Genomic DNA, 26,725 nt, shown 5'->3' on the forward strand with positions numbered 1-26,725 from the left:
AAGACGCAAGAACGGTGTTGTGATCTGTGTGATGCACATAAAGTGCTTGACTATTGGTTGAAGGCTTGTGCGATTTTCTATTATTCACACCTCCTTCATGTGACAACCAATGACATGCGAGACACAAAATAATCTAGGTTGATTACTTTGATGAAGAGATAGGGTCCTTGGTGTATCGTAAAAAAGTTTTTTTCAACCTGTTGCACAGTTCTACATGTAATTTAGTGGCTTAAAATAAGTCAAGGTGTTGGTCTCTGTTGTGAAATGAACAGCTATTTATTATAGGGTGTATTCACATGACGTCAAACGGATGCGCTTGGCCGCCATGGTGGGGGTCACTTCTTCGGCGCAGATGCCCCGATTATCTAGCATTTGTTCGAAAACGAAGATAAGAATGGTGTTTTGAAATCTGGTACCGTCCATTCCCTTCTTTTATCCCGAAGACACTTCGTCATTGTTGTTCTCACGTTTTCTTTTACGAAAACTATGGTTGTCGTATTGAAAAATCGCGCAGCTTCTCATCTTTCAATGTCGCTCGCACGAAAAGTGACCACCAGTGGGAGGAGCTTACGAGCATGCTACATCATTGCCACGTCAGAATGTGACGTAAGTGAATACACTCTATAATAACATATCGGAGTATATTAGTAGGCAATCCTCTGTAGCAGCAACACCACAGCAAGTACTATTGATATTTTGTTATATTGTGTGGCATGTAATGCATCTTCCAGTCAAAGTAACTACTGAAGCAATTTATTATATACTTGATTTTTTTCTCAAGTTCCAAGAAATATAGTAGACCACCTAAACAATATAACTCAGAGAGCTTCGTGTAACTTGGCACTACTGAGCTTCATTCTTTGTGTGTTTTGCTTGTTGTTTTCCCTTTATCATTTTTCTCCTCTGTATTGCACAGGTGAGTGTTATTGTTGACGGTAGGAACTGTGCGTTATAATTTGTTTTTGAGATATCACAGTATTATTTACTGTAGTCAGTAGCTCAGATGTGTGAATTACAGTTTCTCTCCTGTCATGGGCTCGTGAAGCATCCATGGAATGTAATGTGGACGCATCTGGATATCTACTAGACATCCCAAATGTCCACAGTGTACCATCCTCTGGATGGCCATTCGACGTTTTTGGTTTACAAGGTATATTTAGAAAGCAAGGCCTGCCTTCGGAACGTTTCAGTAACGACAGACACCCCAACACCACGAGTGGAACCGCCGGAACGCGTTCTCCTGATAGTTCAGCTGAATCCCACTGAGATGTCTCTGCTCCTGCTCGGGCGGTCGAAATCGCGTTCAAGATAAGGTTGCGGAGATTTGCACTTTCGGCGTGAAAGGAATTGTGTAGACTTATGACACCACCTTCTGCAACGGCGGTACACATGGGTCACTGCAAAATATACCGGCGACCTTAAGACAATAGAACAAACTGTAGAGGACGGTGGTCTTCCTCTACATGAGCCCCGACCGGCGATGATGGTATGCCACGGAGAGGCGATGACGGTGGCCTGTCTCCATGGCCGCGCCGGTGGAACTGAAGCCGGTGTTCCACGCGCGTGGCCATCGTTGTCATCGTCGTCGTCGTCGCCCGCTACAGGGGTCCCCCGGCCGTCAGATGCGTTGCGGACGCATCGCAAGAGCTGGAGTTAACGGGCGACCGTGGTAGGCGTATAGACGTGGTGACGTGTGGTCGAATAGGGGCACGGCACACGTTGGCGGCACTTCAGAGAGGATGAAGACGGGGAGAGCATCCGTGTGTAGGTAGTCATCCTTGTGGTAGGTGTGGACGGGAACAGCGATCCGTCGCAGAGAGAGTGAGGCGCTCGGTGTCGTGGTCCTGGGGTGCCGCGACCGGCACGGGAGCCGAAGCTCGATAGTCCCAGGTGGAGTGAGTGAGGTGCCGAGACGGGCTTAAGCGTGCCGAGGCGTCGGCTGCCGCGACTGCCGCAACCGGCAGGTGAGCGCAAGGCTCGAGTGTCGCGGCCGGCAGTGAGAAGCGTGAGAAGACTTGAGCGAAGAGAGAAGCGTAGGTGAGAGAGAGCGAAGAGTGCGGTAGGAGTGAAGGTGGGCCGTGTGTGCCGGAGGTAGTGCTGCTCGATGGCGTGGTCGGAAATTTGGGATGGTGAAGGGCCGAATTGCTCCGGACGTGATGTTCTTTGTCCGGGTCACCAAATGTAGAGGACGGTGGTCTTCCTCTACATGAGCCCCGACCGGCGATGATGGTGGCCTGTCTCCATGGCCGCGCCGATGGAACTGAAGCCGGTGTTCCACGCGCGTGGCCATCGTTGTCATCGTCGTCGTCGTCGCCCGCTACACAAACAACTTTATTTTTAAAATGATGAATGGAGAGTTTCATCGCTACCCCATTGCTGAGGGTGATGTGGGAACTGAAATAATGAGCCTCTTCACAATAAGGTTCGATGCCCTATGGTGTCCAAAATCGTCAAAAGAGCTTTGAGGGCACAGCGTTGGTGGGCTGGATTTGGCCAGGGACCAAGCAATTTCGAGAGAGATGGGGGGGGGGGCGAGAGTCCACCTGGTTAAGAGACCCGAGAGTGCGGTTCGGGAGGGTTGGTAGTGTGCGCAATGAAGAACAATGTGCTCTAGAGCACCGCAGTGGCAGAATCTGGGACAGTCAACTCGTCTCAAGCGGTAACGCCACTGGCCTCGCGGCATCGAGTCACATTTGATGAATTAATGCAGCATCTTGACGAGAGGTGTTTCGTGGCATGCGCAAAACGAGCGTTGGATCAACTCTTCTCAACATAGATGGGGGAGAATGTCAGTCGTCCATTGGCGAGAAGCCAGGGGTGTCACGAGGCGTCGAGGAATGGAACGACGGTCTCATCTCAGCAGCGCAATACTCGTCCGTCTCCGAGACGAGAGACCAGTTTCTGTTGCGCTCCATGCTCTCTCCCCATGACACCACAATGGGCTGGAACCTACTGAAGAACCAGCCTGTGCGCTGCTTCATACGCATGGTGGTAAGCCATTAACAGATCCGTCACTTTGAAAAGCGATAAAACCCCGGTGCAGGGGACACAAAGAGGGGTTTTATCGCTTTTAGATGTACCACCAAACAGCCCGGTTTTTATCGCTTTTAACCTACCGTCACTTTGGGCGCGGATGAGCCTCGTATTCCAGAATTTTCAAAAGCATGCAGATCAGCTTTTGACTCAATGAAGACTGTCCGTTCCCACGCGGTAAAACCCACGATGTGCTGCAGAAAGAAAAGGATGGCATAGAGTTCCACAGCTGATGATGAGGTTCGATGCGAAAGGCGTCATCCTTGAACTCCGCCTTCGGATGGTATGACGAATCCTGAGTCGGGCTTGCCATTTCTGGATGAGCCTTGTGTATATTCTACTACAGACGTAAAAAACCTGCCGTCTACCAGAGCATAAAAATGGGCTCGAATGACTTGAGGGGGAATCTGATCTCTTCGCTCCAGAAGCTTCAGAAGACTTACGAAAGAAAGAAAGCTCTTCCGGCAATAGAAAGCGAGCAGACAAAATGCGGTTCTGACATCATCCGTCACTTACACTGTCCTCCGATACTATCTCTCGGAGCAACAATATGTATTATCTTGTTAGTCCCGTGATTTGCAGGGCTGCTTATTTTTAAACACATTCTGTCGTGCAGTACAATGTCAACAGCATCTATCAGACGCCCGTAAACCTTAAAGGGCTATGACCTCTACCTTGCTTGCACGGCGACTGTGTCGGCTCCAAAACGCCGATTTTAACTTCCTGTCTGTGACACCTTTTGTATAGATGAATCAGATAGGTCCGTATCTTCACTTCATATAGCAAGCTGCTAGCCAACCATCACCAATGACAACGTTCTCGCTCCTGCTTTGTTAATAACGGGAGGCGGAGCATACTACGCGGAGCTATTATGTACCGCATTATGACTACAAAATAGGCTCCGGCTTCCGTTTTCAACAAATCAGGGACGAGAACGTTGCCATTGGTTCGCTAGTAGCGTGCCATGTGGTGAAGTTCATTTTGAAGAGTGTAAAGCAGAACGTTATGTGTACCTCCGCGTTGGCGTCTGATTGGGTGCTACAATTCTTCAGATAAAATGGATAGAGCTATCAGGATGGCGGTGCGTCTACTCGCCCGTATCTGAAAAAAAAGTGAGTTTATGTATTAACGTTGCACACGTTATGAAGGAGAAGAATCGAATAAATTGTAAATAGAATTACGAAGCGTAGAAGACCAATATTACGTCTATTAAACCCGTAACTAAATGCATGCAGATTGGAGTTCTTACCTCCTTTAAGACCTCCTCGCACTGCGTTGTCCGAAGGCACGGAGTGGAGTGGCGGGGTATCGTGCAACTGGTCTTCTGTGGCACGCCGCTTTACATTTTCTGTGGTTCTGTTCAGATTATATCGCCTTTCTCGAGCATAGCAAAGTTCATACATAATCAGCTGGGCGATGAATGATGGTATGTGTGTGCCGATGAGCGGTGTCGCGTAGCGCAAACAGTAGACAGTGGCTTGCTGGACTCCTGTGTGAAACACGCCCGGCGCGGCCGGAGCACGCTGCTCTACGCCATAGGTTCTGCTGCGTCTGAGTACAAACACTCAGCTAGTAGCGTACAGCAGGTATAGCGTCGTTACATGTGTTTTAGGCGACACTATAAATAGTTCTGCCAAAGTGTGAGAACCCTTTGCGATCCAACATGCATAGAGTATAATAGCCTTCCCGTTCTTTTTTTTTTTTTTTGTTTTATTGTTTCAGGAGATTATTGTGGAAGCACCGGAAGGTCAAGTAGTTGGCTACGTGCAGGAGGACTGCAGCACCGTGTGCTCTTCCTTTACTATCTTGGATGCAAATGGAGTCTCCGTGCTCAAAGTGCAGGGCCTCTGTACCTGCGTGCTGATCCCCTGCTGCCCAGGACCAACATATTTCGCGGTACTGCCCTTTGCACCACAAAAAAATGTGTGTGTGTTTTGGTTCATATCTTAAAACATCACGGATAATCGCGGACTCGGAGCTAGGCCCATCCGTCCCGACAACTCGCAAAGCTTAACTCGAATCTGAAAAACAAACATTTTCGATAAAAAATTGTTCCAAAAGCCGGGACTCATGACGAGTATAAAGAAGGGTATACACCGACTTGACAAAACAATAAAAAAAACAATTTAATTCAGACGTTTCGTCCCCCATACGGGAGACATCATCAGTGTCTGCCAAAGGCAGACTGAGGAATATACCAACCAGTCGTCTCATTTAAGGTCAGCGTAGACTTCTGGAAGCGCGCCACGGTTGGCATTACATACAGGCTTACCATTCCGAATGTGCCACGACTCCAAGAATTTGCGGGGGCCCCACCTTTGTTCGCCACCCAAAGTGAGCGCATTCATGTAGGTTAAGGTGTTGACCGGTTGTCCAACAACGATTAGACAGTTCTGCCTTTGACCTTGTTGCGTTTGTGGTTCTTTCTACATCCGTTTGTGCTCCTTGAGTCGAGTGCCTCCTTTCCAGCCGGTTTCACCTACGTAACTGACGTCACAATCATTGCGTTTCACTTGGTAGACAACTCCATTTTGGGAATCCAGATCAATGGGGCCCTTTGGTTTCGACAGGAGGTCCGGCAGTCTAATGTGTGGTTTGAAGGTTGTTTTTACACCAAGTGGGTGGAGGATACGTCAGATTGATTCTGACACACCTTTTATGTACGGAATGGATACGGTGCCCCGAGTCTCAGTGGTTTCTTCCTACTGTTTCTTTTTACACACGAGTTTTCTTGTTGTTTCAATGAGCTGTCTTGGATAGCCACGTTTTTTGAGTAACCCGTGGATGTTATTTTCTCTGCGGCGCCCTGTCCAGGAGTGCAAGAAAGATGCTCAGCCCGGTCGAATGAAGTCTTTGCAACAGTCCGTTTGTGTTCTTTTCGGTGGTGGGAACTGAAATTGAGGAGATTGCCCGTGTCACAAGGTTTCCGAAGTCATGATCTTTCCAGCCTGGTCTCGGTGTACCATTACATCCAAGAACGGTAGGGTACTGCCTTGTTCAATCTCACGGGTGAACTGAATAGAAGGTTCAATTCTGCTTAAAATAGCGTGGGAGTCCTCTAGGCGGTGTCGGTTCAGGATTACAAACGTATCGTCAACGTAGCGGCGATAGAATTTCACGGGGCAAGGCGCATGTTGTCGCGCAGTTTCTTCAATGCGTTCTATCACGAGGTTAACCATAGGGACGAACACCGGATTCCCCATAGGACACCCTTTCACTTGGTGATATATCTGGCGTCGGAAAGTGAAATAGCACTGATTGAGGCGAACACGTAAAAGAATTATGATGTCTTCCACGGTTAGTGATGTACGAGAAGAGAGGGTGGCATCATGACGTAGCCGTGTTTCGACCACTTTTACAGCAACAGTTGTGGGTACGTTCGAGAAGAGGGAAACCACATCAAACGACACCATCAAGTCATCTTCCTGCAAGGTATAGTCCTGGACCCAGTCCCACAAATTCTCGTGAGTTGCGCACAGTCAATCCGTTTCCTCCTGTCAATGGGGCAATGATTTCGGTCAGGTACTTGGACAAGTTGTAGGTAGGAGAACCAATGAAGGATACGATCGGGCTGAGTGAGCGATCCGCAACTCAAGGAGCACAAACGCGATGTGGGAAGAGCCACAAACTCAAGGTCAAAGACAGAACTCTGGGATCATTGTTAGACAACAGGTCACACCTTCAACTACATAAATGCGCTCACATTGGGTCGCGAACAAAGGTGGGGACCCCGCAAATTCTTGGAGTCGTGGCACATTCGGAATGATAAGACTGTATGTAATGCCAACCGTGGCCCACTTCCCGAAGTCTAGGCTGACCTTAAATGAGACGACTGGTTTGGTGTATTCCTCACTCTGCCTTTGGCAGACACTGATGATGTCTTCCGTATGGGGGACGAAACGTCTGAATTAAATTGCTTTGTATTGTTTTGTCAAGTCGGTGTATACCCCTCTTTATACAAATCTTTTCGTCGCATTCCCGTTCTTGTTCCGTCGGTGCGTTGTACCTTTGTGCCGTCGCGCCGCGCCATGTCTAAGCGTTCCCAGTGCGCACGATATGTCCAAAGAAACAACCCAAGTAAAACACCCCCACGTCGAGCCATTCTTCTCTCGTGCGTTGACAAATCGCGTACCGATACAACATACCGCATGTCCTTAAAGGGCAGTTCCCACATACAGCGTTTCGCTAGTGCGCTCGAACGTTGCACTTGAAACCTAGCGCGGTTTTCCCGCTCGCCGTTCTCACATACAGCAGAACGCAAGGCGCTATCCTGCTGTGTTCACGCGAAATCTCATTGCGACGTAATAGAGTGACGCCACCGGCACTTGAGCGACACACCCGCGCAGGGTATCCTTACGTAGCTCGTATAGTCTGCGGTCGTATCGTTGCTGTCGTAGCCATCCATTGGCAGATAAACCTGCTGTTAGTCTCTTGCTGTGGCAACACAGCGTTCAGCCACGGCGACACTTTTGAGTTGTTTAGGTCTTTATTTTTCGGCATCAAGAATTCCTGTCAAACGCTCTCGTGGTAAGGCGTGGTAGGGACACGCAGCCTCCAATGCCAGTTTCCTCTAAACCCACCAGTCCCTCCCAATTCCTGGCTGGTTTCGCCCCTCCGGTTCTGTTCCATTAGAATATCCGTAGTATTAGGTGATAACTTGTCGTAGAGAAACCCAGGAGGAGGAACAAGCACTAAAATCCGGCAGCCACGCCATTATGTAAAAGCCTGAGTCTGGGCACACAGAGGGATCACACGAACACACGACTATGCGTGTTGTCCCTCTGTGTGCCCAGACTCGGGCTTTTACATAATGGAGTTCTTCCATCAGGTTGCCTGCATATACGCCATCTTGTGCGGCAGCCACCTTCGCCGCCATACCGCTTGGATGACAACATTGTCATCCTCATGCTCATAAGATGGTAGGGATCAACGGACGTCATATTAAAGTTTCGTTTCATCCACCCCGAGAGAAGTCACGCAAACGCCCGTGATGTCTCTCGCAGATGGGCTGGAAATTAAATATTTTAGAAATCAGCAGAAATTAGAAAGAATGCTTTCCCGGGGCCGGGTATATATATCGGGTATATACATCGGTATATGCTGCCGTAAACGTAGAAAACTTCTCGTCTACCAGAGCATGAAAATGGGCTCGGAGGACTTGAGGGGGGACCTGATCTCTTCTTTCCAGAAGGTTTAGAAGGCGTACAAAAGTGGGCGGTAGAAAAGTGTCGGCGTACAAAAGTGGCGGGAGACCAGGGGGCTTCCGGCGGTATAGTGTCCTTAGTTATGAAGCCAGTGAGAGTCTGGCGTGTCCTCTGCGCTACTCGATAGGAGTCGCTTTCAGGGCGGTATCGAATTTTCTTGAGGAACGGGTGGCGGGGAATGTGAGCACGCAAACGGAGGAAGTGCCGAGCCGTTGCTTGGATGACGGAAGTAAAACAACCCACGGCTTCCCCGACATCAACGTTGCGATAACCAGGTGGAGCATCGTGATTGACCAAGAGGAGTCAGCACTAGAAATCGGTGCTAGAAAAGTTGACTGAAGCTCAACTCTGTCCCGCGCTCTGTTCAAGCGGTGTATAGGTTTATAATTCTTTGCCGCCTTCACACTTGGGGGAAGTGACTTCCATACCTTTACTCAAATATATCAAATCGTTCGTTTACCGTAAAAATTTTGCCCGTTATGCAACAAAGTTGCACAGGTACCCCTCTCTCATGTTCGTTTAATTTGATCAGGGCCGATAACCAGGGGAAGGTATTCAGTCACGACTTTATGCAGTAGGATACCCATTAGATGTATAGCATAATCCAAAGGAAGAATTGTAATTAGTTTAAATTTTTAGTTAAACTTTTTAAACTTTTTCACTTTTAAACTTTTTTAGTTAGTTAAATGTGGTGCTTGCTGAATCTCGAGGGTTCCTAAATGCCATTATGCGCAAGCATCTTTTTTGTAGAAGACGAATAGTTTCGAGGCAAGAAGGGTAGATTTTTCCCCATGATTCAACGGAATACACAAGATTCTCTGGACCCTGGACTAGCGAAAAGTAAATTGTACTAAGTACATTGAGCGGAAATAAGCGACGCGCAGCCTACAAGTATTGTAGTCGCGTAGAAGTATTGAAGCAGAAAGTTTCCCAGACACACAATCAATATGTGGTTTCCAGTGAAACAGTGATCAAGTACTATTCCCACTGTACTGTTGTATAGGCTTGCCATCAATTTGAAGTTTCAGGTCATAGCTTTGAAATTTGAACCACACACTTCTGAATACCACAACAGTTGTCTTATCAATGTTCAATGTAACTCTATTTAATTTGAACCATTTACTTATGTACTGCAAATTTGAATTTGCATTAGATCGGATGCATTCCATAGAGGGACAAGCTAAAAATAGACATGTGCCATCTGCATACGATACATAGTTAGTGTGAGCAAGTTGATTTGGAAGGTTGTTTATATATAGTGAAAACATGATATCTGGGTGATTCCATCTCAACTCAGGCATGGTGGTCCGGACACCATCAGTGATTTTTATTGAAGAAATATATGGTGTAGCCGGACTCACATTGAGAATGGAACAGGAAGTATTTTTTATCTAGTTTCCGTAGTTCGCGGGGGGGGGGGGGAATCCGAAAGAATATGGCAGAGCCGACGCGTTTTCAGGCATGGCGACTTTGGCGTTCAATATCTTTCCAACGAACACGTTCACGGCTTTAAATTTTTTTCCTTGCACTGTCAGCTATGTTGGCTTCCAGGACTTTGGTTTAGTTCCTGCGGGAGTTCTGTTATTTTGTAGCTAAAAATACGCAAAGTTGGTGGCGACCACGAAAATCACTCATATTCTTGCGGCTATTGCTGCACTTGTATAGGTATGTACTAGTGAAAGGAGAAAAGTATCGCCATGTAGCGGAGACTGAGCTCTATAATTCGGTATCACATTTAGGAGACTAGGCCAGGTTGCTGTCACGCGTGGGGGTGTCTACAACACCTGACATTTGAAAAAATGCGGTTTTTGAGCGCTCATATCTAAAAAAACCCACCTCGAAAATTCTTCAAACTTCGTAGGCGCATGCTCCTGTATATGATATTTGAGTGCACAATAAAAGTTAGAAAGTGCCAAACTTTCAGTCTCCGACTGTGGTGCGTATAATGACCACGCAAGCGCTGCGAGAAGTTAACTGGTCGATATTCACGTTTTACCTGTGACAGCCGTCCGTGCTGTTCGTGCTGGTATTTGAGAACCCAAAGAGTCGAATACTTTCCCCAGGAAAGTATTCGACTTTCCTGGGGAAAGTATCTGTGTGTGCCGAAGCTTGTACCACTGTGTGTGCCGAAGCTTGAAGGAGGCCTGGGCACGTTCGGTGGCCTATATTGGCGTATCGGATGGATCATATACTGAAATACAATCTGTTGGGGGCATGTTCCATAAGTGTAGTCGCGCGGAAAACATCTGTAACGGTGACGGGAATTCGTGTTTGCAATTAAAACGTACGCCAGCAATGAGCAATGGATACCATCTAAATTCCACACAATATTTCCACACAATAAACACAATATTTCCAGTTCAAATAGGGTGTAAAAAGGTGTAAAGGACGCAAACATCGCTTTCAACACCTCACTTTACACCCCTAATGATCGACATGGAATAAAACGTGGTGCATGTCGATATTGCACCTTTAGTGCTCTTTTTACACCAATTGCTCCACTTTGCGGGATAGAAATGGGTGTTTTTACAGGAATACGCGTATTTTGAGCGAATAAAGGTGTAAAATGATTTACTATGTGTGAGCTCCTACCCCAGACAAGCCAATTCCTCCTCTTTGCCCTCTATGCGGTCACCTACATGTTACACTACAAGGAAGCTAGCCGGTACTACAAGATCCAAACAGGTGCTTAACATGAAGACAACCACATAGCAGAGTGAATAACAACCACCTTTATTGACTTGTCTTGCTTGGTTGATGGCGATCGGAGGTGGCATATTTCTTTCCTCGCCATTTTTTTATTGTTTTGTTCCAGCTAAAAGCCGAAGCTATACGATGAGCAACAGGGCGTAATAAAAGCACAGACACAGCATAGAAAAACAGAAAATTCAATTGCTAACCTTTGCCTCCACAAGCATGACTTTTGCATAAATGCTATATGCCGGATAAAGGGGATTGGGACTGTGTTGGCAGCACCATTTAAAAGGTTGGCACCTATAGTGCTATATTGCTGCCCCCTCTTGAGTGCACATATTCTGATGCCTGCACAGCCGTAACCTGTTCTTCTGGGTGCAAGAAAGCTTGAAGACTGTGCATACGATGTGGCTCACTGCAAAAGACATACAGTTGGAGAAGAAATTACTGGACATAATAAAGCACAGTGAGGCATGCGCCACCCAGGCCACAAGGAGGTACTATTACTTTGAGACACCTTCTCTTCATGCAACAAAAACACCTATTTCCACTGAAAGGAAGGCTTTGGGTTTCCAAAGGCTGTTATGTCACATTCTGACATGATCTGAGCCAATATGGTCAGCTGATGCAATAAGATCTACAGAAAACACTTGCACAGTGCAGAATGCAAATGTGGTAATGACAGTTTTTCTCGTTCAGGAAAACACATGCCAGCAGATTTTGAACATGCTATAGGAGAGGGTCTGTCCTTGAAATGATGAGATTTGTTCACTTTCCATACGACTTCAGGTATGTGAAAACAATCATAAATGTTGACAAAGCTGTTATGAGGCAGCGACTGCAATTAATATGTAGAACTGGGCAGAACAGTAGAATGCAAAATTTGTTCAAAGTGTGATATAGCATCATACTGATGGGATATGAATGAGCTGGCGAAACATTTTTCTTGCATAAGAGCAAATACACCTGTAGGTTCTCAAAATGGAAAAGCAGAGTGTGGATTTTCGCAGCAGGCAGCCACAAAGCATCTTTTTTTTTACTTCCTAGACGACCTCAAATGACGAACACACTGCAGCACACACACATTGTTTTTTGCATTGAAAGAAAAACACACCTGTAGATTTTCAGTGTTATAGGAGAGGGCAGGTTACACAAATGGGGCAAGATTTCTTTGAGACGACCTATATTTCAATATACTATCCGAAAAAAAGTTTCATTTTTTGCAAGTGCTTGATATTCTCGAACACTTGGCTAAACAATGAATATATTTCAGTTTGATATTTTTGTGTGGACCTAATCTCCATACAGCAGTTCACAAGCATAAATAATGTGAGGATCCTTCAAGAATGCTAATTTGCAGGAAATTTATCGTAAACTCGACCCAAATTTGCTCAGTTCTTGAGTTCTAACCAAGTCATCTGATTTATTCTCGTTCTATATGCCCTTGGGGATGGTAGACCCAAGTTTCCCCTCTAACACATGGCAAGGAAAGCGCAGAAATGATGTACATATATGTGGATGCCAGAAGGAAGCTCGTAACGGACAACTTTTTCATATTTCGGCAGTTTAATGCGCCTACATTGTTCGAGAAAACGAAATCATGAGAAAAAACGCTTACTTTCTATATATGCATCCTCCAAAAAACGCATACAATTTTTTTCAGTGGTATTTAAGAGAGTCCAGCTACACCTCTGGCTGGTTTTGGCTGGAATGGCCCAGATCGGCAATTACACAAGCAGATGTATGTCAGCTTTGAAAAGAAGAAGGAAAAAATTATTTTAAAATGCCTCACTATGAGTATTCTATGGCCACCTTCCTTAACTTACTATTTTTACAGCTTCGATCTTGGCAGGTGTTCTTTATTATTCTAAAATAATACCCCAAGCAGGGAAGCTTGGGTGGAAGAGGAAGAGGACGCAAGCACATGGAACAACATGCGACAAAAACTAAGGAGACGACCTCGCTACAACTGCTATGTATTAAAGTTGTTTTACGAGAATGCAAGTTGAGTTCAGCGCACAGTCACTCGGGAACCAAGTACTTGAAGTACACAGGTGTACTTAGTAATGCAAGCACTGCCCATGCACCACCGGCACTCAGGGTTGACGATCATTGACCGCGCGTGCTGATACAGGCAGAATAGAACGATGTGAGAGCTGCTGAGCTTTCAGCCTGAGATTATTATTTTTGCCGCCAGCGTATCTCGACGTATACGTGCTGCAGAATCAGACCTGAGAACACTCCTCCAAAGTTTATATATTGTATCACGGCAGCCTTCTGATGCATTGGCGCCGTCACGGGAGGTATCTTCGTCAAGTAAACATTCCGTTGCAACACAATCACCAGATTCCTTTTTCTCCCTCTATGTTCCAGAAACATAAGGTTTCTAAGCCCAAAACAATATAGTTCCGAGCGCAGTTGACATACAGAAGTATATGAGGATCCCGTACTGTGAAGACCACAACCCTAGATATGTTTGCGACGGTTTAGGTTTTGGCTCATTTGCATATCAAAATTCAGGTATGGATATTTTAACACGGGTGCGTCTTTCACAATTTTTAATTGGTGTGGCCTTCAACTATGACAGTCTGTCATACCGGTATCTAGCTTTTGTTCAAGACTTCCTAATTCAAGAGTCAATTAATGAATTTGGGCAATTAGTCAATTGCATGCTTTCTTGGAAAATTTATGCGCGTGACGGTACAACTGAACTATGAAAATGACGTGCTAGCGCACTCGTGGCTTTTTAATAAAAATTTGTCCAAGCTGAGAAACAACACACTCACAATAAACAGGAACGTGCCACAAAGACACTATAGCACACTTCGTGGTCGTACCCCTTTTTAATAGATAATTTTAATAACAAAACAACTAGAACTGCATTTACGTGTATGCGAGTGGAGGAGAACCTCATCTGCAAGGTATTTTGATATTCTAACTTACATAATTCACTAACATTTAAATTCTTTAATGAAGCCGTTTTTCTTTCTGTCGAGAAACAGAAAGAGCAGAATTGCTCGCAACTTTTTTAATGTCCATTTTAGATATGAATCAATAGAATGAATTAGAATGAATATGATCGTGTCACAAGCGTCTTGTGTATGTCGTGAAAAATGGACTACTTTACGAAACGAATTCCCTCACGAGTAGACGTTTTATTGTTTCGTCATTCTGTTCGACGTTACAGGAAAACATGGATACACAATTTTTCAAGTTGTAGGGTTTTGACATGCGCGTGGCTACGTAGATACAAAAAAGCCAGCAGTAAGGCGAAAAAGGCGATTGAATACACTGGTCGTTATACTCGTCCACTGCAGGTAAAGTCCTTCAAAGGTTTGCTTCGATGTGGGGAAGTGCGTAGCTGTCGAAAAACACGGTAGACCCTTCGTAGTTTTTCAGGTAGAGCACCCAGTGCTGGCCGCGCTTTCTTCGCTCTTCCGTATTGATGATTAAATAGCCGGAGTTGCGTAAGACGTAGGCTTCGTCGGAAACGCAAATGCCTCTCAGCATGGAGGAAGTGAGGGGGTTCAGGGACACGAGTTCCAAGATGCTGCTCTCGTACATCTTTTCTATGGGAAGGTGACCGTACGGTCCTTGTCGACGCACATGAGCTTGGGACACTCGGAAATCAAGAGGACAGTATGGAAGGGCTTTAGCGAAGCGTAATTGCAGGCGAACGTTTCCTTTTCGCCACTCGTTCAAATGCAAAGGAGAAGAACACTTGTCCACGTACAAGTTGAAGTAGAGAAGGAACCCGTTCGTTTTAAATCGCTCGTTGCTGTACTTGAAATGTTTTTCACCCAGTTCTTGCAAGAAGTTAAAGTAGGGAATTTTGACGAGGTCGTTCTTAAAGTCGTACTCGGCTCGCACTTGCTGGCTGTCCACGGAGAGCATCGAATGAGACAGGTCGTAATGGCAGAATTTGTAGGGGTTCGATCGGATGTCGCCGAGAAAGTATGACGTGGCGAGCAGGGCGACGCATAATTTGGAAGGCCCCCTTTCGGGTAAACGTTTTCAAAGTGAGCGTCCAAGCTCCCGGCACTCCGCACTTTGGTTTCCAATCCGTGTAACACGTAGATGGCTGGCTTGGTCTGAAGCCGCCGCTTGTATTCCAAAAACAGGGAAGGTGCCAGCGTCACCTTTTTGAAGTGTAACGTCATTTCTTTAATGTCCACCTCGTAATTGTACGTTTTCTTGTCGTTTTTTTAATCTCACCACGTACGTGGGTTCCACGATATCCGTGCAGACGATTATGTTGTGAAACGGGGAGTTCCAGGAGTTTCTCAACGGAGCTCGTGGCATCCTCCTCCCCCGTGAATACGGTACGCGATTCGAAGCCCAAAAGCACGGCCAGATACTCGGAAAGTCTTAAGGTGGAGGTGCCCTCGGAAAGCCGAATTTTACATTTCTGTTCGGTTGCGTCGAAGCAGAAGCGCGCGCGTTCGCCTACGCGCTGGGTAATCGCATCCAGAAGTGCTTGCGGCGTCGCATAATAGCCGGGTGGCAGATGTACTTGCAAAGATCGGGGAATTTTCGTCTTGATCGTGAAAGAAAATTGACGCACTACGGGGAGAGAGAAGCGTAGCGTTTCTCCGTGTCCCTCGACAGGTGTGAGATGTAGCAGCTTGACAAAGAGTTCCGGTACGTGCAAACTTTTGGCGTTTTCAGAGAGTAGACGTTATTCGCGAATTCTAGCGACGCGTCCAGCTTGTGCATCTGGAAATACTGGTTGAGTGTGTTACGTAGGGACGTGATTTCTGAATTCAAAGTGATGTCACCGAAAGCGACTGGTGCGGCGTGCTCCAATAAGATGGAGGTGGCTTCGCGTTCGCTCAATTTGGGAGGCTTCACCGCACGACCTGCTTCGCGGGACGCTAGCTAGGCGTCGAGCGCCTGTGCGAGCCGAGGGTCCAATTACACGGCCTTCACGTCCACGGGTAAGACGAAGTCGTATCGCGATTTATTGTACGTGAAATAAACGTTAAATTCCGAAAGGGCTTTTCCCAAATCCCTCCCGAGATCCGAGGTGACACGGAAACTTCTCCCGGCTTCGACTGTGTCCTCGAAAGAAACCTCGATTTTCGCATCTTGCCTTTCGTACCCGATATTTAAAAAATCGTTGCTTATGCTAAGATCCATCAGACCGACTTTATAGCGATGCGAGAGCTGAAGCGGGCTATCGAAAGCTACCGTGAAGGCGTTGACTTTATTCGAGGGAAACTTATCCATGCTGGCGTTTGAGAGCAGGTGGACGTAGATGTCTGACGTCACTTCCCAATCTTGACCACATTGCTGCTCGGAACCCAACTGTCGTGTTCTTAGTCGTAACCGAACCAGCGAACCAAGAAGAAGCTCTGAACTTGCTTCTTTCTCAGCACTTTCGTTACTGGCCAAGGCTGATTGGTGTCTCGGGTTACGATGAGTACCTCCTCCGGGTAGAAAGATCCGTCCACGTGTTTACCCCGGTAATCTTCCAGGTGCACGACGGGAGGGGAGGTGTCTCTCAGGCGGGAGACGGTGAAAATCTGAGGCGACCAACTCCCTTCCGAGCTCTTATGAAAACCTTTTCTGTGTAGTAGGACCCTCACTTTATCTCCCACATTGAGCTTCTTTTTTACGGAGGGTACGACAGGCTTCCCATTTATCATATTGAACAGCTCCAATTCATTTTCAGGTGTGACTTCGGATGGGCTGATGCTCAAAGTCCTGTGTTTGGTGTTGTTGTAGTCGAGCACGATCTTGGGAAGTGCGGAAACGAAGTAGTATTTTCCGGTTACTCTAACATAGAGGAATATTCTGTCGCGTAAGGTGCGTATCACCCGTTCTGCCTGCGATGCCTTGATTACTTGGAGAGAAGATGGAATACATGTGGACCTTCTTTCGTGACAGGTACTCATTGACGATCTTCTTGTAGAGTTCCCCTCCTCTGTCGCAAAAGATGCGTGTAGGTGTGTTACCTCCCCGAAAATGTCTTATCATGGCCCTTTTCATTTCGGCGGGGCGTTTCGTCTTTAGAGGGAGGGTGTGCAGAAAGCAGGAGAGGGAATCGATCGCTACGAGAATGTAGTGGTAGCCGCCGTTGAACCTCTTGTATTTTGAAACGTCTGCGAGGTCGATTTGCCACACGTCGTTGATCTTGAGCGCGATGATGAGTCTCCTATTAAACTTTCTTTTGATCGCATGGTCTAACGTGTAGGCATCCAGCTTTCTGAGAATGGCGAGAGCCTTCTTTTTGCTCAAGTGATGCACTTTGCTACAGCGGTCCACACCCCCCAAACCACCCGCTGGTTTCTCATATCCCTCTATAAGTCGTACACGCAATGGAGGCTTGCAGCTGCTGCTGTTGAGGCTCGCGAGATTTGGGCAGAGAAATCAGGCGCAATACTTTCGAGACTTTGGGGAACCAGGAAGGTTTCTTTCCCGTCTTATGTTGCAACAAATAATTGACGAGTTTGTAAGCGGAGGAGTGCCTGATGGGCTTGCCCGACACGGAGAAACAACCCTAGCGATCCCAGGAAATAACCTTCTTTAATTCCGAGACGACCCTTTCAGCTTCCCCTTCGTCCACCTCTGGAGAGAGGAGCGAGTAGTCAAAGTCATTTGTAGCGTCGGACGCCTTGGTTTTATTGTCATAGGGGTCAAATCCGTACTGCTTGAGTATGCCTTGCAGTACTTGCAGTATGACTTTCACTTTGACGTCGTCACTCTCCTTCGAGAAAAGAATGTTCACGATGGAGGAGGTGGTCACTTCAATTCTCTTTGCCATTGACGAAAAGGTTCAACACGGCGGAAAGTAGGAGAGGAACTACTGACGAAAGAACGCCCTGTCCTTACTGCTGAGACAGATAGCGCTCCAAACGTTGCGGATTCTTGTGAATCTTTTTGTAGGCGAGCCGTCGTAAGAAGCGTACGTATCTGGAGCTAGAGCCACCTTTCCGTTCAATACATTGAGGCAAATTTCGGAGAGGTGTTTCATGTCGGACGAAGACGAACGTCTCAAGACGTCGCGACGTCGCGGAGGGGCTAGAGTGGAGAGTACTTTGAGTAGAGTGAGGTGAGGGCGGAGGTTCCTTTCGGAGTGTAGATATGTTGACGTTCTCTTGGAAAGATATTGCTACGCAACCTGTGGTCCTCGTGCGTATAGTTGTGAAGATCCATGAGTAAATAAGCGTGGGGCGACGACATCGCTTATTTATATGCGTCCAGAAAATACTACAATCTTTTTCTGCCAAATAGCTGTTGGCCGAAATGTTGCATCTGGTGCACGCTGCGTGACAGGACGACATAACTGGCGTTGTAGGATATAGTTCTAAAATGGCTACTGTCGAAAAAGATGTTTTCAACGAGTAAGAAGATCGCCGCGTTAGCGTGGCGAGAACCCCGAATGAAAAGATCGGTCACCTCCTTCAAGGAACCGGCGTCGGTCGTGTGATCGTCGATGACGATTAGCGTAGCGCGCGACGTGTCCCACTCTTGCGGTAGCTCCTTTGTAAATTTGACGGAGTCCCTAAATTTGTCCTGCATGCTCGGCGAAGCATATTTCTGCACGTAGAATATTTGTGATGGAGGCTTGTCCACCACGTCGTTCAGGTTCCTCAGCAGGTTCGCAACGAAAGTAGATTTGCTGCACATGGAGGGGTCGCTTACGATACAGCGAAAAGGAGGACGGAAACAAAAAGGTTTGGGGGAAGACATGTTGCGTGCGTACACGTTGCGCGAAGAACAAGAAAAGACTGAAACTCGAAGAGGAATGCATTGCTTTTATTTACACGTCATCGTCGTCGTCCTCTAGATCGGAACTGCGTTCCCAATACAGATTATCCAGGCTAAAGTTGCACTTCTTTTTCGTCAGCCTGTCCGCCGCTAAGATGAGGTCGAGCATCTTCATCGTTTCCTGACAGATTCCTTGACGTGCTGGCAACCATTACAGGTGGTGGACTTGAAAGGCTTCCTCCACGATGCCACGAATAAATTCACGAAGTGACTTCTTCGTTTTTGTCTTTCCTCGCCAACGAGAAACGTAGGAGAATAAACCGCACATGGCGTTTTCCACGTATCGGTCGGAATGATGACGCGAGCGCGGTGCGCGATGCCTTTATACAGATAAACGCGCGCAAAGAAAGGAGAGCGAAACCGAAACTGAGAAGCCACCCGTTGCCGCTAGGAGCGCGCGCAGCGGGAGGAGTGGAGTGCCGAAACCAAAACCGCAGAGGGCGCTAGGAGCGCGCGCGCATGCGTAGCTGCCGCGGCGCGTAGCCCAGTCAGTTGCTCGCTGGCTGTCGCGGAGGGCAGACGTGTGCTCGGTTGCTCCGCAGTCCCCACGCTCAATCAGTTTCTGCCTGACTCTTGGATGGAGCAGTCGCCACGGGGGAAATGGTAAGTGATTTGTCGCGTTGTTTTACCGCGCTCCTTTTCTCGCATGTTTGCCGTGCCCCCATGTTTAGAGTTGTTTAGCGGTGACCAACGAGTGATTTGCCGATGTTTGACTGCGCTCGTGTTAAGCCTTTTCTCGCCGTATGCGCATGTTTAGACTTGTTCAGCAGTGACCAAGCCTTTTCTCCGTGTTGACGCACGTTTAGTGGTTCCCGCCTTGTGTTAGCTGCATAGTGTTGAGACGCTGTGGTTAGGCCTAGTTGATTGCCTTTTCCCCGATGTGTACTGTTTTCTCCGTGCTGTTTAGCAGTTGCGGTTAAACCAAGCTCCCACAGCTCCCCATAGAGCCCATAGTTTGAGATAATTCAGGCAACACTGGACATGCAACAAATGTAAATGAACTATGATGCCTACCATTTGGCCAATTAGGAGTCTCTCAGTTTGGCTCGCCTTTTGGCCCAGTACTGGCTACCATCGGCTTTTACTTTTACTGGTTTTCATGCCCGACGTTCGCTATTCCGTATTCCAGAACAACTATGCGAATTTTTGACATTTTTTTGATAAAGGCAAGTTTTTGACAAAATACACATTTATTTGAAACATCATACTGACTCAGTAGTCTGACACAAATATTCACCATGCGTACAGAGTCCAAATCGTTGCGTTCGTTGACCAAGTTCGAACTCGAAAAACACACACACACTCTACTCCAGAAGTGAGCGACGCTCACACGAGTGCATGCGATTTCACGGTGAGCATCTCCTTTCGTTGGTTGCAGTGCGAAGGTTTCAACGAAGCGGGCAATGCTTGTCGCACGGACACCGAATCCTGTCTCTGTTGTGACTGCATTTAAAAATGAGACGGCGCTCACAAGTGTGCCTCATGCGTCAGCTCACAACTGCATTCCAGTTCTGAACTCGAGATTGTTCATACGTAGGACACTTGTGTCGGGAAACATCACAACACACGCTGAGTCACTCTGACGCACTAACAAATCTGGGACTTCTCTTTGAACAATGTGATCATACGGTCGTCGTCGAGACGCCGCTGCCCGCTGCCACTTCTCTCCGTTCCCTTCTCGTCCCGCCAGACAGGCTGCCCGCGAAAGAATGCTCTTTGAAACTTTGCCAACCAATAGCGGAGCGCGCAATGTCCTTCGGCCAATGGGTATCAACTATGATGCCTGACGGAGTAATACCACGTGTTTATGACGTGCAAACAATTTTTTAGAGCCGCGAAGAGGGGGAGCTATGGGGGCCTGGTTAAACCTTTTCTCTCGCATGCCTAGACTTGTTCAGCAGTGTTGGCATTTTCTACCTGCCGCTAGTATCTTGTTCTGTCTTTCTCGCATAGAGCTATGATGGTAACTACTTGGCCACCTGTCGTCGATCTCTGCCACTGCTGGGTGCCAACTACCAACATGGCGGGCACTGGTCACTCGGGTCTTCCGGAGCGGTTTTTTCAGGACAGCATAGTTGATTTTCGAATCAATTGTTTCTCTCTACACTATTGCTATCTATTTGTTTTATTTCCTACCTGCTTTTTTTCTTTTTTATGGACTCTCGTAGTGCACAACGCTCAGCTGGTCTGGACACGAGATAGACGCTCCCCAATTAGTGTGGTGGCTCCCTGGAGGGTGCTGATTAATGATTAATGTGGGGGGCCCAATTAGCTCTCATTGCTAATTAAATCGTGTTCAGGCCAGTTGAGCGTTGTGCACTATGAGAGTCCAGTCATTACTACTGATGTTCACATCTTTACATGGTTTGAAAAAAAAACCAAGACTACTCCTTTACTGAGCTTCTCCATCGACGCGATGACGCGGACGGAAACGAGGTCAAACAGATTTTGGAGTGATCAGGGTGCACTGCGTCAGACATGACAGTGGGAGTGTCAGGGTTTCGGTTTCAATTCCATCGTGCCACGTATAGGGTCACGAAATGCCATTGCGACAGTCATTTTGTATCTATTCAGCTGCGGCTATGAAACCTAATTTATGCATTTTCCGCTATTTATAGCGAGAAATGTCACCGCCGGACGACGAGCTAACCCTTCAAATATAAAATACTGACAAAATCTATGATATCGCTGGTACAATCATAGAAGATACTGAACTGCACATAACTCCCTTGACAATTTTTCAAATTGGAAACATAATGTTTAGTCCGCATGTCAACTGGAATGTAGGCTGCCAATTAGGATGACAAGTTGAGCACCAAGTGACCAAACAGAACTGGAGTTCAGAATGAGAACAACAAATTGAACTTATAATGTGCAATCGAATGCCCAGTTAGAGTGCATGAAACAAAACGGACCGTGCAGTTCGTTTTTAAACTACCAACCTGACTGTCCAGTTGAAACTGGGGGATCAAATAGGCTTTGATATAGGACATGTTGTGTGCCATTCGTACCGCTTAAAAATTCCACTTGAACCAATCCTTTCTTCAGCTGCTGTGTGTGCACATATGTTCTGAGGCTCCACCGAAGAGTACCCATCTCGTGTGAAAAGTCAGTCGAGTAGCTGGTGAGAGGGGCACTCTGTCATGCGATTATAGCAAAAAAAAAAACAAGAAAGGTCGCTATGTTCCTCTGGTTCTGACATCCGTAATGCACGACGTGTCGAATTATGTTCGCTAGGCACCACAAGAGCGCCATTACATCGTATGATGTGGGGGATAGCCTATAAGTTATCACCAGATTGCTCAGCAGGCACATGTGGCGGTTTTCCATTGCATCCAATAGCCTTCTTTTTCGTCTGTCGTTCGTGCTTCCCCTTATGAAAATGAATCTTTCCTTTCTACAGGCTTCTTATGTACTGTTTATTCCCTGCATTGACAGCCTGTTGACTCTGACTTCTTGTTGATCAAGTCAACAGGAATTTCTGTTGACTATGTTTGCACTACCTGTGGGATACATTATATGTACTTTCTGTGACGGAACTTCCGTTGACAGCGTGTACAAAACTTGTGGACTACAATTATATGTACTTTCTGCGGACGGATTATACAGGAGGTCCTCTTGAAATTCTCCTGACTTCCTGTGCAATTATCCAGCAAAGCTAAGGTTTGCCCTTTCCTTTTGCTTCTTCGTTCACCCTCAACAGGTCAACAGGCTAAATACATTTGACAATGACCTTACCAAAATATCCAAGTGTGAATTGTTAGGCTATTTTTGCGCATTAGAATAACGTTTTTGGCCGCTTCTTTTCATGTTGAGCCGAATGCAGTACTTTCTACTTCTTGCTTTACTCATTAAACTTTTTAGTTGTAGTGCGAAAACTTTTTGAGTTGATTAAGTAACGAGAGTGTATGTTACAAATCATTATACTTATTATGTTTGTATTATCAAGTATTATCAGTGCCACATATTGTGCTTTCAGCTGTATATATGCATTGTCTTTGCTGATGGCAGGTGACTGAGGCCTCTGTCAAGTCCCTTAGAGACTTTTTTGCCTCAGCCTCCCCTTCACTTCTGTGAAGAAATAAATAAAATGAAATGAAATGAAATGAAACAGACTAGAGCCAAGAGAAACAACAGATTTTTCTTTAGACTTTTTCTTAACTTTGTGCTGACATCATATGTTTACTTTCTGTTGACTTAGAGCCGGTAAGATCCTGTAGACCACTCACAACAGAGGCAGTGTGCTTTTCTGTTGAATTTTTGAATTTACACGTATTGTTTGCATATCCCTTACAAAAATGTTTGTTGGTTTTTGTTTACAGTCAACAGACCAGAGTCAACAGAAACAGCTGATTTTCTTGAGACTTTTTGTGAACTTTGTGCTGGCATCATGTGTTGGCTTATGGCGTTTAACTTTCTGTAGACCACTCACAACAGAAAGGCAACATGTTTTTCTTTTGAACTTAGAGGACTTTTTGCATTGGGAAGAACCTAAAACGAATAAGAAGGTTTAACCTGTTTGATTCACCGTTGTATAAGTATAGTTTATTCTCAAGCGAGCAAAACTACTTTGTGGCACGAGGGCCTTTCATAAAGCGAGATCCTAGCTGCACACGCCCCTTATGAAAATGAATTTTGGCGGTTTATTGAATTTTTTTTAAATATCCTTTGGCCTGTTGACTATTCGGCTATCATTCGGCTATAGATGCCCTTTGAATTTTAGTTTTTCAAACAGTTCAAATAGGTCGACAACAAGAACTAACTTTATTTGGATTTCCTTTTCCTTCATGTTTCCTTCGTGTTCAAAAGACAGTATGAAATAGAAAATCAAAACACGTGCCTTGTTATATGAAAGCCTGTTGTGCCAAACTACAGAACATCACTAGGCAAAATACGAGGTAGGGTATCGCATGCATAAAAACTGTACATACAGATTTTCTTTGAACAGGGATAATTCTATTCGTCGACTTTCCTTTGGCTATTTGTCGCGAACTTTCCATAGACATCTGTTCGAAAGAAAATCGATAGAATATTTATCTTTTGTCTCTCCATAGAATTTACTCTGCCTTGATGAAAACAGCTACGGAAATTCCGGAAAGTGTATCAATATAGCCTATAAATTTCCTGTTCACAAAAACTAGATTTTGCATTGCCGGAGCTATTCACATATTAATGGCGATGTTGAAAATTAGCCACCGCGTACCTATTGGAATTCTGTTGAGTTCCTGTTGTGTGAAAGTGTATTTATAGGTTATTTAACCTGTGTTGGAAAGCAACACGTGGCCATAATTGCGGGGATCATGGAGGATAATCCTCAGCGCCTTTTGCAATATCCTAATTTAGCAGAGCTTTCAGTATGTTCATCTCTGAGCACTTAGTATGTAGAAAGACAAACTTCTTTTTAAAGAAAGCAGTACTCCAGCTTGTCTTGTGAACTTCCGCAAATTCGAGAGTCCAGCTTGCCTCCGAGTCAATCAAGGGTGAGGTGTATCAGCGTAATACAGTTACGGATACATACAACGCTGAAGTGGGGAATTCCTTGAAGTATCAACTCACCATCAAGGTAACGTCTGTGTTTCTAACTGCAAACTTTTGCATTAACGCGCAATTTCCCATCCAGGTTGACATTGATGCAAATGGCCATCTCACAGCGCAACACCAGCAACAACTTTACAACAACAACAAACAACAACAACAGCAACAACTTTATTTGGTAATGATGATTGTGTTAGAAACACAGATGTCATCTTGTTGGCAAGTTCATACTCCAAGCAATTCCTAACTTCAGTGTTGGTTGTATGGATAATCCAAATATTCTGAGACACCTCACCCTTTTTTCTGACTCAGAGAGAAGCAGGACTCTCGAATTTGTGGAAGTTCGCAAGACAAGCAGTGTAGAATATATTATCTGTATCGCTTAGTAAGGAAATGCCAGTGCATATATGTCTTTCTAGCTCCACATGCTAAGTGTTCAGAGGTGGACTTCCGGAAAGCTCTGGCAAATTAAGGTATTGCGAATGACACTGAGGACAGTCCTCGATGATCCTACACGTGTGTGAATGATAGCAAGAATGCCAAGAATTCGTTACTGAATTTTTTACTTTCTCCCATACTGCTGCTCTCATTTGTTTCCAAATTCCACGTAATGCTTCAAGCAGCTAACATAGCAGTGTCCATGAAGAATGCCTGCAACATCAGTAGTAAGTCAACAGAAAGGCTTCAGAAAATCTGTATACACTGGACCCGCTTGACTTGTGCAAAAAGTATGTGTAAATTCAATACAAACAACATTGCCTTTCAGTTGTGAGGGGTCTACAGAAAGTTAAAGGTCATAGTCAATAGAAAGTAAACATATGATGTCAACACAAAACTAATAAAAAGTCTGAAGAAAATCAGTTCTTTGTGTTCAGTGTATTACGCAAAGAGTCGGTGCAAATTCAATAGAAAAATATATTGCGTTTCTGTTGGGAGTGGTCTACAGAAAGTAAACGGCCATAAGTCAACAGGAAGTTAAGATATGATGTCAGCACAAAGTTAATAAAAAGTCCTAAGAAAATCTGTTGTTTCTGTTGACATTGGCCTGTTGACTGGAAACAAAAGATCAACAACCATTTTCATAAAGGTCAGCTTCTTGTCCAGACACTATAACGAACATTGAAGTCAGCCATGCAACGGTTTCTGGTGAATAAAGTAACTGATCGAGTTCACTTCAGGGAACTCGCGCTGCAGGACGTTGATATATGTATACTGAGGTCCATTACCAGCTTGGTTGCAATGCGGATCTTACAGCTGTAGACGTGTAGCCTGTTACGCCACCAAGTAGCCTGTTACACATGCTTCGACTATTCCACTGCATTGTTCTGGCCATTTGATACAGTACTTCCATGTTGAGGCTAAGATTATCTCCCTTCTGCCAGAGGCACATCGGGTGGTTGCGATACTACAGGAAATTATCGCAGACAATATAGACACAATTATCCGCAGTGCTATGGGAGAAATCCTAGTGCAATTCGCGAGTAATGTTTGCGGGTACGGCTGATACACTGAAGTGGCAAACCGCCGCAAACTACTGTTAGGACAACAACTATTAGTACAACAACAAGCAACTATTACTGGATGGGCTACCAAGGTCTCAGCTAAGGCGTCTACAGTACATGCGTGCTCCATGCAGGTTGAAAAACATGCGATTTTCCTTGTGCTAAAGCATAAAGCAAATGCCGACTGCATAGAGTGCTGCTAACAAAACGCACTTTGTCTTGCAGATCTACGTTCCGGATACGATACAAGCTATTGGATGGATACAGTTCGGTGACTGTCCACTTACGGAGAGTAGAATGCAGGTCGCCATGATGCAGTATCCAAAGGACCTCGACGTTGGACTTAAAGCAACCGTTATTGCGTGTGCAATGCTGATAGTAAGTGTCTGTTCGTATCGAGTGGTAAAACGGGAAGCTAGAGAATGCTCCTTAAGCCCACCTATTATTGCCCCGCTTTATTACAATTCGGTATATTCACCTCGATATTTCTGGAGATGACTTAGCCCCTTGAAAACTTGGGCTGTTCCTGTCGCCCCGCCTGCTCCCAGAATATATTTCCTTCCATAGATTATCTCATGTCTGGCAAAACAAACAAGCAAGAAAGAAGCCTAATAAGCATGATCCGGCGATTAACAGCGGATGTTCACTGTATTCGAACAGCAAATCCTTCAGAACTTGCATTGTTTTGCCTCCTTTGTGAGCCCGGGCCATTCTTCGGCGAAAGGAGAACGCCTCTCAGTAGCTGCCTACGCAATTTTTATTTCCACGCCTTCCTTAACCAGCATAGCTACAGTAGCTTAATCGGCAAGCTGCAGTAGTACGCTGCTTTGTCTGTTTTACTTTTCTGGAGATAGCTACCAGAACACATTCCTTGTACCGGAAAACCGTGTCGATGACTTTTCCCGTTGATCGCTGAATCTTGAATCTTTTTAGTCTCGGAGAATACGAGTGCTGCCATACCATGAACTGTTGCTTTGTCTCAGG

The 26,725-nt window shown here is 45.8% G+C and overlaps 1 protein-coding gene across 3 annotated transcripts in view; it reads left to right on the top strand.

The window, feature by feature from the left end:
* LOC135396044 (phospholipid scramblase 2-like) overlaps positions 1 to 26,725 on the top strand; it is a 194,294-nt gene that overhangs the window by 121,554 nt on the left and 46,015 nt on the right. The window contains exons 5-6 of one of the 3 annotated variants that reach the window (XM_064627101.1): positions 4,756 to 4,956; positions 25,967 to 26,119. In XM_064627101.1, the coding sequence (XP_064483171.1) occupies positions 4,756 to 4,956; positions 25,967 to 26,119 (354 nt within the window). The remainder of the gene's footprint in view (positions 1 to 4,755; positions 4,957 to 25,966; positions 26,120 to 26,725) is intronic. The other 2 variants (XM_064627102.1, XM_064627103.1) reach the window with 2 other exon arrangements.

This window comes from Ornithodoros turicata, chromosome 5 (assembly GCF_037126465.1).
Source record: "Ornithodoros turicata isolate Travis chromosome 5, ASM3712646v1, whole genome shotgun sequence".
Classification (NCBI taxonomy): domain Eukaryota; kingdom Metazoa; phylum Arthropoda; class Arachnida; order Ixodida; family Argasidae; genus Ornithodoros; species Ornithodoros turicata.